We start from the raw sequence: 20,857 nt of genomic DNA, 5'->3' as shown, positions 1-20,857 counted from the left end.
CTGTTTGTATACATTCTTTTTTATATTCTTTTCCGTCATGGTCTATCCCAGAGATTGGATATAGTTCCCTGTGCTGTACAGTAGGACCTTGTTATTTACTCATTTTAAATGTAGTAATTTGCATCTACTAATCCCAACGTCCTGAGTCCATTCCCCTCCCCTCCCCCCTTTCCCTTGGCAACCATAAATCTGTTCTCTATATCCATGGGTCCGTTTCTGTTTTGCAGATAGGTTCATTTGTGCCATATGTTAGATTCCACATGAGTGATATATGGTATTTGTCTTTCTCTTTCTGACTTACTTCACTTAGTATGATAGTCTCTAGTGTCACCCATGTTGTGTAAATGGCATTATTTCATTCTTTTTTGTGGGTGATTAGTATTCCATTAATCCATTTCATCTTAATCCATTCATCTGTCAGTGGACAGTTAGGTTGTTTCCGTGTCTTGACTATTGTGAATAGTGCTGCTGTTAACATTGCAGTGCATGTATCTTTTTGAACTATAGTTTTGTCCAGATATATTCCTAGGAGTGGTATTTCTGGATCATATTTTAATTCTACTTTTAGTTTTCTGATATCCTTCATATTGTTTTCCACAGTGATTGCACCAACTTACATTCCCTCCAGCAGTGTAGGAGGGTCCTCTTTTCTCCACACCCTCTCCAGCATTTGTTATTTGCAGATTTTTTAGTGATGGCCATTCCAACCAGTACAAGGTGGTGCCTCATCATAGTTTTGATTTACATTTCTCTAGTAATTAGTGATGTTGAGCATCTTTTCATGTACCTACTGACCATCTGCATGTCTTTGGAGAAATGGCTATTTAATCTTCTGCCTATTTTTCAGTTAGGTTTTTTGTTTTTTTGTTGTTGAGTCACATGAATTGTTGTATATTTTGGAGATTACGCCCTTGTCAGTTGCATCATTTACTTTTTAGTTTGAGATAGTCTCATTTTTAAAAAATTTTTGCTTTTGTTTCATTTAACTGGGGATGTCAAAGAGCAGAAAAGAATAGGGAAAAAATATATCTAATCCACTTTCCCAGAAGTAGAAATCTGTGTACTTTTATTAGTGTATTGACTAAAATTCTTCTGTATTTTTGGCCATCTAAAATATCCATTGTTTTCATGCAAGAATTTCTTCTAAAATTCCTGTATAGAGAGATTATTTCTGGGCCATATAACTGATGCAGGATTGGAAATATATCAGAGATCTAAGTTCTGCTCTGGCAACCTAGCGAAGCTAGAATGGGACACACATATGTAATATTTCTGCTGCATTTTGAAGTGTGATGCTTACCTAGATAAAAAAACATTTGTGCCATTGTTTGTGTTGAGAGCTGAAATAACCATATTCTTCATGGAATGCCATTTTTACCCCTATGCATAAATGAGAAATAAACTATGGTTATTCAGATTTAAGTATTTGGGAGACACTTTTTTGAATGTAAATATGTCACTTTAAAGAACTAATGACACTTTTTGCCAATGAGAAAATTTGAACTTTCAAGCAAAAAATTAAAATTTTGGAACATTTTATTCCATCATAAGTTTGGCAGGCTCTCAGTTTTTAAAGACATTTCTGATGAGATTGTTGATGATATTAATAAATGTGATTTTTAAAAATATTATATAATGATATATTTCAATATCTCTAAGATTTACATATCTCAGTGAACCAGTATTTTTCAAATGACTCATGCTTGATATTATAAATAAATATAGGAACAGTTTATTCCCAGTATAAGATTGATCAATGAATTTTAATATAACAAATACAAAAAGTTTATGAATATGCTTTCAGCTTTGACAGTGCAACTAAACATTTAAGAAATTACCACTAGTCAAGTTTTAATGTTGAAAGAGAAAGAAGATCCAGATTACCAAAAAATATTTTTAAAATACTGATCCTTAGTCTAATTTTATATATGTGTGAAGATGAATTTTCCTCAAGTTCTTCAACCAAACACCAAATCATAATGTATTGAGTATAGAAGCTGACATAGAATCCAGTTTTTTTTGCAAGTATATAAATCAATGCCAAATCATTTATGATTTTCTGGAAATATATTATGATTATGTTATTTATACCGTATGTAATGATTAATTTTCTTATTTTAATGAATCAATAAATATCTTAAAATCTTCTGTTATATCAGTATAACCCACATAAACAAAAGCTCATTGGAGTTCTCCATATATTGTAGGAGTTGTAAACAGATAATATAACAAAAATGTTTTAGATGAACCACTGTAGAGGATTATAAAGCAGTCCTAATCAGTAGTCCTAAATATGAGGTATAACCAAATTGTCTTTGGTTCCTGAAGTCTCTTTACTCATACTTGTTAAATGAATAAATGTGTAAAATAGAATTCTTCTTTTTCTTTGCAGTGTTTATTGCTAATGAGTAGAGGCATTTTCTCCAGGATTTGTCCCAAGGACGTGAAATCTCCATAGACCTAATGCCTGACTCTACATTTACAAAATGTATGTAATTAATTTATTTCTTAAAGATTTTCTAAGACTTTAAGTCAAATTATTCAAAAATGAGATTATCCTTTCACAAACAGCCATTTTCCACAGGAGTGAATTCAAATGATGAAAAACTAAGTGAAAGCTGCCTATTATGAACAAATATATACCATGAAGGCTGATAACCTATGCTAAATTATAGGGAAAGTTGGGATGACTACTGAAGATTGCAGAGAAGAAAGGAGAAAGGGAAAACGGAGACATATCTTGTGTATCTAGTAGGAGCTAGGTATGCATACATCCTCACAATAACCTAAATGTGTAATTATTAAATACATTTTAGTGAGGGAGAAGATGCAAAGTTATAATCGATGCTCAAATATAGCGCTATATGCCTTCAGAATTAATATTTCAATCCACTTTAAAGGGTCCAGTCCCAATATGGGATGTTTTTCTCTCTCTGTCTCCAATGTAGGTTTCTAAAATGGTATTTTCCAATACATAATACCAGCACCTTTTAATTCATAGCACAGAGGACATATGCCTTAAGTAAATTACTTTACTTTCTCAACATTCACGTATGGCAAGAACAGTTTGCATGCCAGTGCAGCTGGTAGAAGAAGGAAGAAGGCAAAAAATCATTTTAAAATGTATAACTATATGGGGACTGACACTCTTTTTTTTTAACAAAAAAACACAAAGGGGTCTAGGCTATATCCTGATCACATTGTTGTTAAAAATTTACTGAATATCAAGCAATAACAGCTCCAAACTTTAAACTCATGCCTGCTTTTAAGGGTTTTTTTTGTTTGTTTTTTTGTTTTTTGTTTTTTTTTTTCTGATAGAAATATAAAACTGTGAGTTTCTATCACCTGGATAGATGAACAATGTTATTGAGTCTTAAAAACTTGTCTGCAAAATTTAAAATGCTACCTAATTCTCAAATGTTCATAGTTTCCAGCAGGATCCCCCTGCACTCTGACCATAGAGTTTCTAAGGGCCAGATAAAATGAATATATTCTGGTCTTACCACCCTTCAGCTTTGGAATGCAAAGCACTGATTAAGAATTTAAAAGGCACTTGTATATCTAGGAATTATGCTTGGCTCATTTCTTGTGAACCTAGTACATTAAGTATTAACTCTTCCTTGAGAGCAGCTTCTGCTGTAGAAATCCTAAAAACATGCTTACATATTCATAAAACCTTCTCCATAATATAGCACTCTGCATTATTTCAGGCTTTTTTTTTTTTTAAGTAACATTATATCCCAGTAAAAGAATCACAATTCAAAGCAAACCCACTTAGAACGTAATATGCAGGATACTTGTTTGAATTTCTTACATGTAAAAAGACGGGTCCTATTTTCCCTGAGAACTTTGGAGTAAAAGAAAAAAGGTTATTCTTCAAGTCAAAGGAGTTGAATCAGCTCATTCAACTGGAAGGAGACAGACTGTCTCCTAAACTCCTTGGAATAACAACTTCACTGAAGATGGTGCTTGAGCTTAATCAGTGAGTATTAAAACATCACAGGACTGTTGTGAGGATTAAGTAACAGAATGTGGAAAATGAGAGTGCCTGGCACATCGGAATTTTTATTATTATTATTATCGGGATTATTACCTGTTCAGAATACTAACAAGGTTGGCAAGGTGGTAATTCTGAGTCAACCCAGGCTCAGAAAGTGTTTCCTGGTATGTATGAACTCTTTCCTCAAAACGTTCACTACAGTCTGAGTCAGTGTACACCATCTATACCAAGCTACTCAGCTTTGTGATTCCCTCAGAATTGCTAAAGAAGATGTGCAGGGGAGGGCTTGAGCCTTCCCATTGCTAGACTCTTTCACCCCCCCCCCCCCCTTAAACAACCTCCTTGGCATTCTGGTCTACACAACGTCTCATTTAATTTATTTATTTATTTTTTTTTGAGTTTATGTGACCATTTTGGGGTATGCCAAGAAAGTCTATTTCTTAGGCAGGGAGACTGGAAACTAGGTCATCCTTTGAGACTTTATCGTGACTGGGCTTTCTCTTCAAGTATACACACGATTGTCTTAAGACTTCCTTCAGATTTTCCAAACCTTCACTGACTTTCTTTAAAGCCCAGAGCTCAGTTGCTATTTCCTAGCCTGTTCCTCAAGAGATTCTAGCAAATGAAGAGGTAAAATACTTCCCAGGGAAATGTTAGGTAGTCGCAATAAAACAGAAAGGGTGGAAGAGCTTCAGGGGGAAAAAAAAAGGTTCTAGAGAATCATAACAGAAGGATCTTTTTAGAAGAGCTGCTACATAAAGATAAACTCAATTTTTCACTGGCATATAGCTTAAGAGGACAAAACAAGGACCAATTATTAAAAGTCAGTGTTAAACATTCCATAATCACTCTCAACAGGATGCTTACCTTTCTGCCTCGTATTTAGTCACCAAGAGTTTCTGATACTCTATGCTCTAGAATACACAACAATTTCCACACTCATCTTCATCTCATGCCCCCTACCTTGAAGAGACCACACCATTTACCATCTTCCCAAAAGTTCATTGATAAGCCTTTCTGCATTCTGCTAAGAGCACTAGCTTCATACCTTTCTGAAATGTAGATAGAATTACATCAATTTCCTGCTTCAAACCCTCCCTTGACCTCCACTATCTATAGTGGTATTTCGCAAAAGTTACTTAGACATGTTGTTGAAGATATGAACATTATATCATGATTTTTAAACATTGTGTTTTCAAACATACCTCTTTTACAGGGACACTATGAATAACTTTTACAAAGAATAAACTTTGATCTCTTAATCCCCTAGGGATCTGTGGACATATTCTTCAGGTCCTTATTTATTTATTTATTTTTTTAACTCCAGAGAAGACTTAGAAACATGGGTATTCAGAGTATTTTCTAAACTCTCTATACCTCTGTTATTTCCCACTACAAACTTAATATTTTATAGAACTTTTCATTTTGTTGTGTCCAATCTTGTACTTTCATGCGTCTATCCCACTGCATATGTTGTTCCCTCTGCTAGAAATGACTTTCCTCCTCTGCTCTTCTTGGTGAGAAAATTATTGATATTTTAAGATATATTTTCTCACCAGCTTGGGAGATATTTCTTGTTTAGCTTTGGGTTCTGACCTCATTTTATAGCGACCCTTGTACTGTGTTTTCCTAATGGGTTCGTGTGAGGTCTTCTCACTATATGGTGAGCTCCTCAAGGTCAGAAAATGTGTAATAGTCATTTTTGCATATCTTTGTACATCCACAATTTCCCGGAGTGTCAGGCTCCTGGAGAGCTCTTTAAACTGAATACAATTAGATTTTTGTCTTACCCTAAAGAATTTCCTGTTCACCCTTGTGAGTGGGTTGATCTCTGTCTTTGAATGGCCACATAGAGATATTATCACAATGGGCATCTCAGCAAAGTGAGGGATGTTGAACTGAATACACTGAGAATTGTCTTCCAACTATCAGATCCATGGGTCTAGGTTGCACTGTGCTTGGGGGTGAGAACATACCATTAAATTAGATTTCTTTCTTATTGTTATTTTCCATTTGGGTAACAGGAGCTGCCTTTGCTCTTGTCTCTTTGCTTCTGGGAATTCTCCCTGGAAAGCAACAGCAGTTATCTCCAGAAATGCTCTCTTTCTGAGGCAATCTCAGAAAATTTTCTTTTCTATCCTTCCTTCTTTTCTCTACACCTAGCACATCATGGTCTGTTTTCTCAGGACTCAAGTCTATATGAAGTTTCTAAGTTAGTCGTCAGAAAAATTAATGACTGATAATTGAGTTGTCAAACACTAATTCCAGTTTAACATAATAATAGCTGTCATTTATTGAGGAAACGTCACATGTTCCTTAAATGTATTGTATTATTTAATCCTTACATGAACCCTATATATTATTATTCTTATCTACACTTTACAGAAGATGAAATTAAGGCCCAGAGAAGGTAAATAGCTTACTCAGGGTAAAAGATCTAAGAAGTGGTAGAGTTTAGATGAAATCCCAGTCAGTTTGATTACCTCGAAGCACATCGCTAAACTGCCAGTCCACTCTTAACACCCCATACACACAGCAGTACTAATTTTGCATTAGCACTATTATAAACTGTGACATACAGGGCACCGTGGGTAGTTAGAGATTTGCATGAGAAGATCCTTCTTTAAATATAATAGCCCATAATACAGGGACCACCTATCTAGCCTAATAAGAAGACTACCTTTTATTTATTTTTTATTTTATTATTATTTTTTGTCTTCTTTGTCTTTTAAGGGCTGCACCCATGGCACACAGAGGTTCCCAGGCTCGGGGTCGAATCAGAGCTGTAGCCGCCGGCCTACACCAGAGCCACAGCAACCCAGGATCCAAGCTGCGTCTGCGACCTACACTACAGCTCATGGCCACACCAGATCCTTAACCCATTGAGCAAGGCCGGGGATCAAACCCACAACCTCAAGTTTCCTAGTCGGATTTGTTTCCGCTGAGCCACGAAGGGAACTCTAAGACTACCTTTTATAATGCATACTGCTTTGCTTTATCTAAGAACATGCATCTCTTTTACTCAGTTCATAAAATTGCACATCTTCGATCTTTACTTCAGTATTTAAATCTAAAAGAAAAGCTGAGGTTATATACATAGCTTCAGCAGACCAAACAGTAACAGTCCCTCTACCCCAGGACTGGTTGTGGGAATTTGTTCTAGATAAAATAGAAAAAGATAAAATAGAAACGGTAAGTGAATCTGGGTAAAAGGAATACATTATATCCTTCTCACAAGACCCAAAAGAAGAAGGGCAGCAGTAGCTGTGAGGTTCGATCAAAGCTGACAATTTAGTTCCACCTGAGCTTGTTGAGAGCAGAGGGCAGTGTTTGCCTGGTGCTCCTGCTTCTCCTGTCCTGCTCTCTTAGCTGCTGTCCTCACTTGAGCACTTCCTGTAGGCCAAGACCTCCCACATCCCCACGCAACCTTCTAGTTTTGAGATAAAACGTGTCTCGAGAGCAAATGTTCTCTCCGTCTTTGTCTCTGTCCCTCCCCACTGAAAGGAACCAATGTTTCTTGGAGATGTGGCTGATTTTAGGCCTTGATCAGTGTAGGTATGAGGTGACTCTAGAATATTTTGTCGTACCAGAAAAAAAGAAAGCTGAAAAATAGGTTAGGGTCATGAAATAGAGACATGAGAACCACCTTGCAGTTTTGCCTAATGATGAATCTGAGACTGTGCTTGTACAGTGGGGAATCTGGACCACACCTGGAAGAGGTGATCAAATTAACATCACCAAAGTGAGACAGATGGTCATCATGTACTTTCAGATGTTATACTCTCTTAGAAGGATGCAAAATGGAGTTCCCATCGTGGCTCAGCAGTAATGAACCCAACTATAACCACGAAGATGTGGATTCGATCCCTGGCCTTGGTCAGTGGGTTAAGTATCTGGTGATGCTGTGAGCTGTGGTGTAGGTTGCAGACATGGCTCCGGCTTGGATCTTACATTGCTGTGGCTGTGGTTTAGGATGGCAGCTGCAGCTCTGACTCGACCCCTAGCCTGAAAACCTCTATATGCCACAGATGCGGCCCCCAAAAAGTGAAAAAAAAATGCAAAATCCCTTCTGTAAAATTTGGCCTAGGAATACATGACCTTATTTGGATCCATTCTATTAAAAATAGGAACATTCTATTAAAGAATGGGGGGACTCTATTTTCCAAAAACGTGAATTTTGTTAAAAATGAAAGGCTGCGGAAATATTTCAGATTAAAGAAGGCTAAAGAAATATGACAGCTAAATGTTCCCTGACCCTAAATTGGATCCTGTTACAGAGGAGAAAACATTGTAAAGGATATTATTAGTCTATTGAAAAAAATTGCAGTAGATATGAACAGTAGATTAGATTAAAGCATTATACCTATATAGAATTCACTGAAGTTGATGACTGTTCTGAGGTTACATAAGAGAATATTCTTGTTCTTAGGAAAAACACACTGAAATATCCTGGGCGAAAGGGTTCTGATCTGTGCAACTTACCTTCAGATGGTTCAGAATGGGAGAATGAGAAGGAAAACAAGATAAAATAGAAACAGTAAGTGAATCTGGGTAAAAGGAATACATACGGTTTTTGTGCAGTTTTTATTGTAATTTTTTTGTAAGCTTAAAATTATTCATAAATAAAAGCTTAAATAAAAGAGTCAATAAATGTCTCTCTAGTTAGGAAAAGCTCTCGTTGATGGTTTAGATCAATGTTTTCTAACATTTTCCTACTGGTAAATAGGTTTCATACAACAGGCAACAGGTATAGACAAACTAAATGTTGGGTTGGGTACAATTGAAAGAGCCCTAGATATTATTTATATGTTTTCAGTTATCAAACATATTGAACATCTATTATGTGCCAGACAATGTGCTATAATGTTTTTTCTCTCCTTCTCAAGAAAGCATACTAGACTATGTGCAAATATGAATACATTACCGGAATAAAGAAGAAAATGATTCACAAACATAACTTATTAGTATTAGTAAATTACTCACAATAAACCTGATGCTCTCTACTGACTTCTGTGCATTAGAAACTCATTTGAGGAGTTCCCGTCGTGGCGCAGTGGTTAACGAATCCGACTAGGAACCATGAGGTTGCGGGTTCGGTCCCTGCCCTTGCTCAGTGGGTTAAGGATCCGGCGTTGCCGTGAGCTGTGGTGTAGGTTGCAGACGCGGTTCGGATCCCGCGTTGCTGTGGCTCTGACGTAGGCCGGGGGCTACAGCTCCGATTGGACCCCTAGCCTGGGAACCTCCATATGCCGCAGGAGCGGCCCAAAGAAATAGCAAAAAAAGAAACTCATTTGAAAGCCACTGGCTGCGATGTCATGGCTCAAGCCACTTTTCTCTTTTGACTTAAGGCTCCGCTACCTTATTTCCATGACCAGCCTGTGACCCTCATGGTCTCTCACTGTTAGAAAATCTGCCTGAGTCACCTGTGATGTACTATAATCCCCTTAAGGATGGAGTCCCACTTTACAGTGTCATTAGGTCAGCAGCTGGAGTCCTGCTGTTAACGCCTGCATAGTCTGACAGGACATCCAATCCTCCCACATGGTGACGGCAACTTGACTGTACACCTTTGTCACAGCCTGTAGGTTCTGAGACTCCTGGGCACTATGCATTGCCTTGTTATATATTGACAGACCAGCCTGATATTGTCCAACTTCAAGAAACTCTTAACCCACTCAAGGTCATCACAGTCTAGAGGAAAAGACTCTTGGATTTTGGCACGCGACAAATCTAGGGGTAGATTTGGCTGAGCCACTTACTGAATGAGTGGTAGCCAAATTATCTAATATCTCAATCCTTATTCCTTTCTTTAAATTAGAAATAATGACACTGTCTTCCTCAGAGGATGGTTGTGAGAATTAAGTGAGATGATACTCTATAGAATCTTTGGTGCATGGTGCCTTGCACATAGTGAATACTTGAAAATGTTAGTTATTTAAGGAAAATGAACATATTTTTAATTTTAACAGCTGCACCAAGGAGCCTCTTTAGGGTGATACTCTCCTTGTTTAAATTGCTTCTGGGGTAGAGCAAGTCCCCAAGGCCTTCTGGATTGGAAAGTCACAGGAAAATTAAAGAAACAGTGAAACTGCTCTGCACAGCTGAGCAACAGCAGTCAGAGGATAAAGCAGGAATCACAATTAACAGGAAAATGGGAAAATAAAGTTAAGGGGGAAGAAATAAGCAAAGAGAAAGTTTCATCTCTGTGGTAGGATGCCAAAGAGTTTTAGGAGGTAGATTGTTGAGTGTTATATTTTGGGTTATCTCCCTTGCCATGAGTTGGCCCCCCTGTGACTTCGCGGAACTCAAATCTGTAACTTGAGGGAATGTTTTTGTTTTTTGTTTGTTTGTAGGTTTGTTTCTATAATGACAATTGAGGTGGAGAAGATGGGTTTCATGACTGGGACAGTGTTGAGCAGAGAACAAGTGCAAGCAAGGTTGAGAAATTTGCAGGCATAAGTAGGACTTGGAGTAAGACCGTGAGAAGGAATTGCTGATGAGGCACGGAGATACCAAGGGATAATGGGATGGGGCCTTAACCTGACATGGGGATTGTATCCTTCTTATAGTTGAGGGGATGGACTTGCCTCAAAGATCCTAGCATCCAGAATATTTTAAACTAGATAAATACTAAAAGTTGGAAAAGTCTGATAGGTCTGCAGTCCAATATTTCCAAAATACAAAAAGGTCTAAAAATTGTTTTGGCAGCAATATTTTTAGTGGCAAACCTGACTTTATTCTCCATTAGGCTGCCTCTTGTCTCTATTTATTGTCATGGTGGGTACATTCTTACATTTGCTCAAGAGTTATTCATGTTTGGGATTCTCTGTGTTGTGCCACCACACTCTTGCTAGGGTTATTGGCTATATATGTATGTATTCCACATGCCCTTACTTAAATCAGAAAAGTCTGAATTCTCAAACACTTCTGGGCACAGGGTTTTGGATAAGCAATTGTAAACACGAATTCAGGAAAAAAAAGTAAAAGAAAAGAAAATTTAAATGATTGAGAAAAAGGGATTACCTTCCAGTGTATTTCTAAAGCTGAAATTGGCAGATTTATCCATGGAACCTGATTCATACTGGGTCAGACTCAGGCAAAATTCCACATCGGCTGAGGAGGGGAGCCTTGGAGTCCTGGATTTGTCGTGGTTTCCAGGATTGCGCAGTAGAGGTCCCTCGGGAGTCCCATTGCATAAAGCCTGACGGCTGTTGTACTCCTCCAGTCGGCTGCAGATGATCTGCACAAAACACCTCTAGGTTAAAGGAATCTTGTCTCCATCACTAAATCAAAGATGAAAGGTAGGGAGGTTTGGGTTCTTGATTTCAGTATATGGATTTCTAACCATCAGTGTTTTATTAAAGTAAATGGTTAAAGGAAGCAGCTTTCTGAGGGTTGCAGAATCAGCCATGAAAGTTAAAATCCAGAACGGAGTTCTAGTCTAGCATCTACCACTTAAGAAAATGAATCCCATAGCCCTCATTGAGCAAAGGAGAATAATGACTTCAAGTAATTGTTGTCAGATATTTATTTGGTGGGGAAATTAATTTGACAAACATCCATTAAATATCCGTTGTGTGACTTCATGAGTTCTGTGCCCATGAAGCTAGCTCTAACTCAAATTTTAGGTCTGTACCCTCTTATTTCTCTATATATCTTCTTCTTTGCCTAGAATAACCAGTTTCATGGCTTTTATTGCAACTACATGATAAGAACTTCCTATCTCTAGTCCAAAAGCACTCTTCTGAACTTTATATGCATCTCCAACTTCATATTTCAATGTTATCTCACAGGCATCTTAAAATTCAAAAATTGGGTCCTCTCCCTATACTTCCTATCAAACCAACTTTCCTGCAACTCAAATCAGAAGCCCATGAATCTTCATTTTTAAGGCAGAGACTGTTGTCCTTTGTATTTTGTTCTCTTTTATCTTTCACACTGAAACCATCAGCTCATCTTGTCAGGTCTACCTCCAAAAGACATCTTAAATCTTTATTTGCTTACAAATTCTGTGATCCAACTGCTAAGGTCAGACTGGCTACTCTTCCTTGGCCATCACCTTTGCTTCTCCATCCTATGCCTTTGTTCATGCCTAAGCACGCCCTCTCCTTGCCATAAATCTGATATTTCATCTACAAGGCCAAGGCAAAATTTTGAAAAATGGAAATGTATCAACTTTGACTTAAAAAGTAATTCCAAAGGGTCCGACTCTAAATATGAAAGAATTTTAGAAATCATTTACCAAATTATTTTGTTGATAGTTGCACATACATGTGGATAGAAGAATAAACTGTGATAAAATATTTGACTAAAAGAATCAATAGGAGCTATTCCAATAAATATAAAATAAAAATGCCAAGTGATTAAAAATATCGCATTTAATGGGCACATTTATTTTTAATTATCAGTGGTATATAAGTTAATTCTTCATCTCAAAATCATTAATGCCCTAGGTTCAATGAGGGTAATTAACCAGGTAGCAAGGTATTCACCCCAAACCAAAACACAACATGCTGGAGAGCCCACCTGCCATCAGTGCCTGTTTGCAACAGGCATTTGGTCCATATGAGGCCTGAGCCCACTGAACAGATAACATTGCTGTTTATCAAACTTGATTCATATAAATTTCCCTTGATAAAAGAGTATCACCTCCTTTTCAAACATGTAATCTCTATGAGAATAACTTTCTTTTTTACGTTATTATTCTTTCTCAGAATCTAGAAGAGTACTCAGTAAATATTTAGTGGGGAAGTCCCCTTGTGGTGCAACAGAGCAAGGACCCAGTATTGCCACAGCTGTGGCACAGGCCACAACTGCTGTGTGGGTTCCATCCCTGGCCCGGGAACTTCCACATGGTTGGAGTGTGGCCAAAAATATAAATAAATAAATATTTAGAGGAAGAATTAAAAAAAATCAAAGGAAAGGAATTCCCTTTGTAGCTACAACTAATACGAACTAATTACAAACCCAACTAATATCCGTGAGGATGTGAGTTCAATCCCTGGCCTCACTCAGTGGGTTAAGAATCCCATGATTGGGATTGACATGTGTTGTGGTGTAGGTTGCAGACACAGCTTGGATCTCTTGTTGCTGTGGCTGAGGTGTAGACCAGCAGCTGCAACTCCAATTCGACCCCTAGCTTGGGAACTTCCATATGCTGCAAGCGTGGCCCTAAAAAGAAAAAAAAAATCAAAGTAAGAACCAGTGAATCTTCAACTACTAACATGTGTCGAATGCTTTTTTTTCCTAGTCCTATTGTCGGAACCATCTTCTGCCCTAGAAGATGGTTCCAAAAATGTATCATTTGTATTAAACATACACTAAGTCCTCACTCTCAATAAGGAAGGTATCTGTATACATTTTTTTAAATTCACATTACTGCCTTGTAGGTTTATGTGATTTTATCCCTATTTTAGTGATGAGGAAACTGAGTCTGCATGTAGAAGAGTATAAAAGGCTAGTAGGATCTAAATCCCTGTATTCTGATTAATGATTTTATGGGCAACAGACAATACATGGAACAATATTTTAAAGGTAAAAAATCTCTTGGTCAACTCGTTGCACCACAATTAAAAACAATCCTGTCAGTCTTCTGCTCCAGTGAGTTGGTGGAGCTATAGGATGTAAAAGCAAATTAACTCAACATCAAATAGAACTGAACGAGCCTTGTCCCTCAGAAATGGCTGCTTCTATATTAAACAATAGGTACTTAGAGAAGGTTTTACGTTTTGGTCACTAAGATATCACTTATGAATTGAAGCATTGAGTGGTGGAAAGGAATTAGGTTCCAAACTCAGGTATGAGCTTCAATTCTGGCTCAGCTCCGTATTAGCAATGTGTGAATGAGTAGGTTGTTTAGGCTTGCTGAGTCTCACTTTCTTCACTGTAATATGAAAAAATAAACACAATATTATGTCAATATATAATTTATATCTATTATTATATTAATAATATAATACAACACAGTTTCTGGCTCAACAAATGTCAATTTCTAGTTTTCTTCATACTTCATGAGATTCCTCAATCCTTCGATCCATGCATAACTGAGAACTTGAATTGTTGGGGACCTGTCGCAGGTCACATGACATTCAGAGCCATGGATAGAACATTAATTCACAGTCCTCCTGATTCCACAGCTATATCCAATACCTTTATTATGCCTGTAAATGGCTTCTGAATGGTTGAGTAAAGCTAAGATAACTTTAGCATTGAATGTAATATATTGGATTCTTTCATAATGTCGGTTAACTAGACATCACAGACAGTATATAGATGAAATCATTTTCATTCCTGTTTGAATAATATACCTTTTCAGGATATTTTCAAAAGATCCGACTGCCTAAAAGACTCCTACAGCAGACTCAGTTAAATTATAGAAGTTTGAATGGAACTATTTTTGCTGAAATGCCAACTGTCAAGTGACTAAATGTTCAGATGACTGAATATATTAGTAAAAAGGAGGAAATCTACCCCAGTTCCAGAAATAATTTGAAAAACTTAATCTCAAATCATTGTTTACATTTGACACAGGAGGGGAGGCCGTCTGTGATAAATTGTTAATGCTGCGGTTATGATCATGGAGATGGCAGTCAGACATGGTTTCCAGTACTGACTCTATTAGCTACCTGACCTTGAGTAAATTACTTAAGCTGTCTGAGTATCAGCGTTTTTCATCTGTAAATGGGAACCATAACAACTTTTTCCGAAGGATCAAATACTTTACCTAAAAAAGGACCTCATATATAATATCAAGTACAGAGTGCTTAATAATGATAGCTATTATATTAATACTGAATACAAGATTATTGGGCAAGCCACCAAGTTGTTAACTCTGGCTCTATAACGCTGGATGAATAGTCATTATCGTAATAACTAGCATGGATATATCATATAAAGATATAATATGATAATATCTTCTATACATGGAATTCAAAGAATATGTCAGAGACTAGTCATTTTACATGAACAGATTTCATTTAATCTTTTCACAATAATGCTTGAAGACGTATTATTCTAATTTTAAAGAAAAAGTTTCAGAATAAGAAGTAACTTATCCAGGATCTTATAGCTTAGGAAGTTACAAAAGCCCACTGAAATCATTTTTTTTTTATGATTCAAAAGACTATATACCCTTTCCACTGCATTGTTCCTCTTTCCATTCCATTTAGCATTTTCAATAACAAAGAAAACACTCATGATAGTAATTGCACCCCGTTTTTTTTCCATTGAGAAAGAACAAATGTGAAACATTCCAAATGATTTGTCCAATATTATCTAGTAAGTAGCAAAAGTCTTGTGATGAGGAATTTGTTCCTTTTCTGTTTCAATGTAGACGACTTGTCATATATTATGGGAGGGTGTGTGGAATCAAGTGTCCCAAGTCAGGTGAAAAAAAAAGAAGATAGAAAGAAGAAACAGTGGTATTAATGGAGAAGGTGAACTTAGACAGTGTCCTCTTAAATTGAAAGAAATAGCAACGAATGACCAGTTATTAAAAGCTTTAGGAGCAAGGATTCTATTATGGTATTAGAGCTTTATCTTAAAAAAATGTAAACCATACGACATTCCACAGAATCTTTTTCATAAAGAAAAAAGAGAAGCTGTTATTTCACTGAGCTGTTGCCATGGTTACCTAAAACCCATGACTCTCTGCTGAAATGTAACTTTTTTTCCTTCCCACCATTTGCTTCCATGTGATGTGCTTTTCACCTGGTGAGTGAATTCTCTGGCCACACTTCATTCATGTCCATCATCTAGGAAATGTCTTTTCTTTTTTTTTTTTTTTGATCTATCATGACAGCTACCCTTGATGTAATTTTTCTTCTGATGGCAAGCTTATCGGATGCTTGCACAACCTTAGATCTAATTGTGTTGAGCGTAGGCATTTGTACTTTAATGTTAGTAAAGAACCCCCACCTCCAAAAATAGTGGAATGCTTTAATTGGTGCAAACATGTTTCTAGTTTAAAATCCCTTGGCATTAAACAAACCAAAAAATAAATTAACAAATATACAAAAAAGTATATGATTTCTGAATATAAGTTCTAATAAAATTATATAAAGTATATAATTTTTAATATTTTTTAATAAAAGGCCTTACCAGTAAATATTATTAATCTCACTTAAATAACACTCAAGTTGGTACTTACTTGATTGTCTCTATTTGTGCTTTTTTTTTTTGCATGCATACAGACACACACAAGCCTAGAGAGAGCTAAACAAAATGTTTTATTCCAGACTATAAGTTACTGCTTATTTTGGCATTCATTATTTTGGCTGAAGCTCAGGGATCCAGGGCTATAAAGTATGGTTTAAGGTTCTAGAAAAAAAAAATCTAGCTATGTCTATGCAGCATTTTATTTTATATGTATGTTAGTGTTGGAGCTAACATTTCTATGATTTTCAATTTTGTTCAACAAACATTGATAAAGCCCACTTCATGTATGTATTATGTTCCTGGGCTCTGTGGATATAAAGATAAATTAGAAATGGCTTCTACACTGGAGCATCTGGCAGTCTGCAAGACAAAGATAGGTTTGAAAACAATTACATGTACTGAAGAGTCATAGGTACAATGATATAAATCTATACAAAGTGCAGTGATGGTGAAAAGGGGTGAAAGTTCTACCTAAATAAGGGATATGGATAAATAAACATCTAATGGAATATGTTTATTTTAACATGAATGAAAAAGACTACATCAGAATATCTGCCCCCATTGTCTGTGCAATTGAATTTTAAGAGCATTAAAATGACTCCAATCAGAATGCATGTCCATAAATCAGTGGCTTATTTGATCCTTTATGAGCCTAAATGGCTCTTTATAAGTAGGAAATAACATGGTTTACTTGAAATAGCATTGGAGTCAGAGGCACTGGGATTTAGTCCTCTGCTGTGTGAGCTTAGACAAATCACCCTACCTTTGGGTGCCTCGCTATCATCTTTTACAAAACGTAGGCGCTGCACCACACACCAGTGAAGGTCTTTCAGCTCAGAGTTAATAAAGCCCATGAATTTCTTAAAAAGGCTGTTATTTATGTCAAGTAAAAGATATCTGAAATCAAGGGTGGGAGGGAGGAGGCTTTGTATCAAAGGGGGTAATAAGTCTTACTAATTTGGAAGGTATTAATAAACTCACCAAGTCTGGAACCTATTTGATCTCATCATTTCACACAAAATAGTGTAGTTCTTGATTAGAGTATTCAATTCAGGCAAAAGCATTTAAACTAGTGGTGTGTTTATTATAGAACCTGAGTTTGTAAAGTGAAAGAGATACCAGGATAATTTCCATATTAATTAAATCAGTGATTCTTAGCGCAGGCTGTACATTACAATTACACTGGCAGGTTTTAAAAATAAAGACCCTCATAGTGGACCCGCAGCATATGATTTTCTGCCAGAAGGTAGGAGCGTGGAGTGCATGTAACTTTTTAAGCTCCCTAAGTGATTTAGATAATTAGAACTGCTGAATTAAATCAATATAAATAACTGATATTAAATTTTAAAGGACTGTGACCAGAGGGGCTGTGCAAAGGAATGAAAACAGCCAACTAGAACTTCACAAATGACACCACTCACAGTAGGTGAACAGAGATGCTCATTCATTTCACCTGCTTATTTAAAGAGTCTTCTACTCATTTTTCTTCATTGATCTTTGTCCACTTTTATGTCCTAATTTTATTTTAAACACCAGTTACTGCACAATAGTTCAATCATAGAACAACTGTTACAAATCTAATGTAACAATTTCAACCTGTGTTTACTTAACTAGACCCAAAAAGTTTTCTTTATAAATAAATTTGGACACCATCATACAGAAAAAAAAAGAGAGAAAAAGTTTTCCACTCAATGATCAATAAATGAATAGAAAAAAAATTACAAACATAATTTGGGTATCACCAAGAAGCCTACATCTCATGTATTAAATATCAATTAGTATTTATCTATTAAGCTTCAGTGTGGCTATTGTAACTTTTTTGATAATTTAGATAATCCTCCAGTTTTTCTGGGTCAAGCAAAGCTGTACAACTAAGGAAAGCATTATAACTGACTGAAAACTCCACATCCAAGCTTGACAGTATTTTCAACATTAACAGAGGATATAAGAGTTAGAGTTTTGCACTTTATAGATTAAGATAGGAGGTCTGAAGCCTTATTGAAATAGATTTTTTTCAAGCACATTTTTTCCAGCTTTTAATGTCCAAATACACTCCTTACTCTTGGTAAATAGCTGACATTAGTGACACCAGATATTATAGTGGCCATTTTTCAGTGAGCTTCAATAGGCTCCATTTGGAAGGTGTATGCACCTAGTGGAGGGGCCAGGTGTGTGGGAAGTCATCCACATTTCAAAATTGCAGAGCGCCAGGTGAGAATGCAAGATTCTTCCCACCTCACTTAAATATAGGGCTTAGTGCCATAAAGCACTGCTGGTCAAAAGATCTGTATTAGAAATGTTTAGAATGTAAGCAGAAACGCGTTCCTTCCACCTTACAGTTTTAAAATGATGAATAATTAAAAGCATGTTTGTTTAGCTACCTATTATCCCTAATCAAGAGTGAAAAAAATCAGAATAGGAGAAATAGAAATTAAATTTCAAAATAGAAATCCCTTATCCTGTACCTGAAGTTTTCACGTATTTAGGGAAAATGCTAAATTCTCCTGTGGTCTAATAAAAAAAAGTGAGACAGGGATGGGTGAGATCCTCCGGCCAAAGACATCGTAGCAGTCGTGTCCTTGGAAATAGTCTAGAGTGGTCATGTGGCCAGGCTATCTGAGAACAAATCTCTGCTACTTCCTTGCTCTGGATCTTGTACAAGTTACCTATTATCTTTATACCTCAGATTTTTTTTTTTTTTAATCTTTAGGATGAGGAAAATTTAATGAGAGTATTGAAAACACAATAGGGCCTCACACATGTTAATTTCTCAATGAATATTAACTATTTTCATTATTTACCTGTTTGAATTCAGGGTCTTCATATAATTTTTTAAAAGAAGATTAAATCTAAGTGATGTGCACTTAGATTACTTTCCTCATATAATAACCATCACAGGCATTTAGCAAATGATGTCTTCCCAGGACCCTGCTGTGAAGGGAGGAATAGATCTGGGATAGATCTGAATGGGTCTGGGATAGGGCCAGAAATTTTGTATTTTTACTTTGTGCCTGCAAGAATTTTATTGTAAGAAAATTTAAGAAACATTGACCTACATTATTTATTTCTTTAATCATCTAAATATGCCTTCAGCCATTTGTTCCACAAACACCTAATGAGCTCTTAGCATTTTTCAGGCACCATCCTAGGTGCTGGGAGATACAGGGATGAACCCAGTACTTTTTATTCATTAGCTTTAGGAATATATAGAGGATATTAGACAAACAACGCCACAAATATTTATGTAACTACAATCGTGAAGTTTACGATAAAGGAGAAGTATAAGGTATATTGAGAGCCCTTAACAGGAGACCTTTCCTGGGCTTGGCAAGGGACAGAGATGAGAAAGGAGGTTGATAAAGACCTGCCAAAAGATGTGATTGTTAAGGGTTCTTTTTTGCCCTGGTATTGTATTTCCAGCGCACCTTACCTGCCAAGAGGAGAAGAAGGATGCTGGGCTGAGTAGATTAGGGTTTGCAGGGTTGCGTCCTCCCATGTACTCATCTGTGCAAATGTCACAATTTTCTGCATCTCGCCAATCCCAGTATGGAATAGTGAAGTTCTCATCCCCTGTCAGCTTCTGGATTTCTTGTTCCCATACCAGCAAGAAGAGTCGATGCCAAGGCAGGAAACCTGGTGCTTCATGAGCAAAATCAATGTCTCTCCAGATTTCAGAGCCCCCAAGTAGTGTGTCCCTAGACACGTAATAATGCATCCAGACAAAGAGGTCATAAATGTTGATGTCACTAAACATGGGTGTTGATCCATTATTCATTTGGCCATAGGTGCCTGTGGGGATGACGAAGTCTGGGCTGGTAGTATGTTTCGCTAAAGTGAGGTAGGCAAGAAATTTGTTCTTCTCTGGCACACTCAAATCAAAGATGTTTCTTCTGACCAAAAGTCGCCTCTCTGTGCAGTTGGGTCCCTGAAAGCCAAACTTACAACTTCCACAGTTAAATCCCATGAAGTTGCCAAAGCACTGGCAGGTCCTGTTGTAAAAGACGGAGGGCCAAGACTCCCGTTCATCCACCCCGGTGAAGGGGAACTGAGGTCCCAGGGGTGCCTTGGACAGAATGATGTCCTGACAGGAACCCCTGCCTGAGAGCTGGCCACAGGGACTCCCATCACCTCCCCAGGGTGGGCAGCATTCCTTCTCCATCAGGTTCTTGGAGGAGGCACAGGCTCGAGGGAAGTGTCCGGCGGAAGTCTGGAAAGTCCAGAGCAGGCAGTACAAAGCAGCCAGGAGCATTCTTCCTCTAGTTCTCACAAGGTCTGTTTGAGCTTGTTAATTGAGCCACACACTTCTCTTTCCAGCTACCCCTTCAGTCACTATCACATGTTTTGGCTAAGACCTATGTAATACCACTCCCACCTCCATCATCAAACACTCTCAGTCTTTATCTTAAGCTTTCATCTTCTGAAATCCACATGACTGACTTTTCTTGGAAGTTGGCATGTATCCCACCAGTGGGATAGGCCTATGTTAAAGTGAGAAACACTATCCACCATTAATAGTTTAATTCTTGTGGTTATAATTAAACCATCATCTGATCTAAATAAACCTTGTTAATTGACTATAAATTAGTGATGATTTGAATTTGAGAATGAAAAGTCGTGTCAGGAATAGAGGTTCTTTTATTAAAGAAGTTCAGGAAATATTAAGAGATTTTGGGTGCAAGATGGTTGTTTCTCAAAGACCAT

The 20,857-nt window shown here is 37.0% G+C and overlaps 1 protein-coding gene across 1 annotated transcript in view; it reads right to left on the bottom strand.

The window, feature by feature from the left end:
• Positions 1-20,455, bottom strand: part of TYR (tyrosinase) — an 87,244-nt gene extending 66,789 nt beyond the window's left edge. The window contains exons 1-2 of the mRNA NM_001025212.1: positions 19,587-20,455; positions 11,024-11,240 (exon numbers count right to left, since the gene is read on the bottom strand). Of these exons, the coding sequence (NP_001020383.1) occupies positions 11,024-11,240; positions 19,587-20,405 (1,036 nt within the window). The 5' untranslated portion in view covers positions 20,406-20,455. The remainder of the gene's footprint in view (positions 1-11,023; positions 11,241-19,586) is intronic.

Source organism: Sus scrofa, chromosome 9, assembly GCF_000003025.6.
Source record: "Sus scrofa isolate TJ Tabasco breed Duroc chromosome 9, Sscrofa11.1, whole genome shotgun sequence".
NCBI lineage: Eukaryota > Metazoa > Chordata > Mammalia > Artiodactyla > Suidae > Sus > Sus scrofa.
Note: the sequence above shows the minus strand (reverse complement) of the source record. Positions and strands in the feature narration are given on the sequence as shown.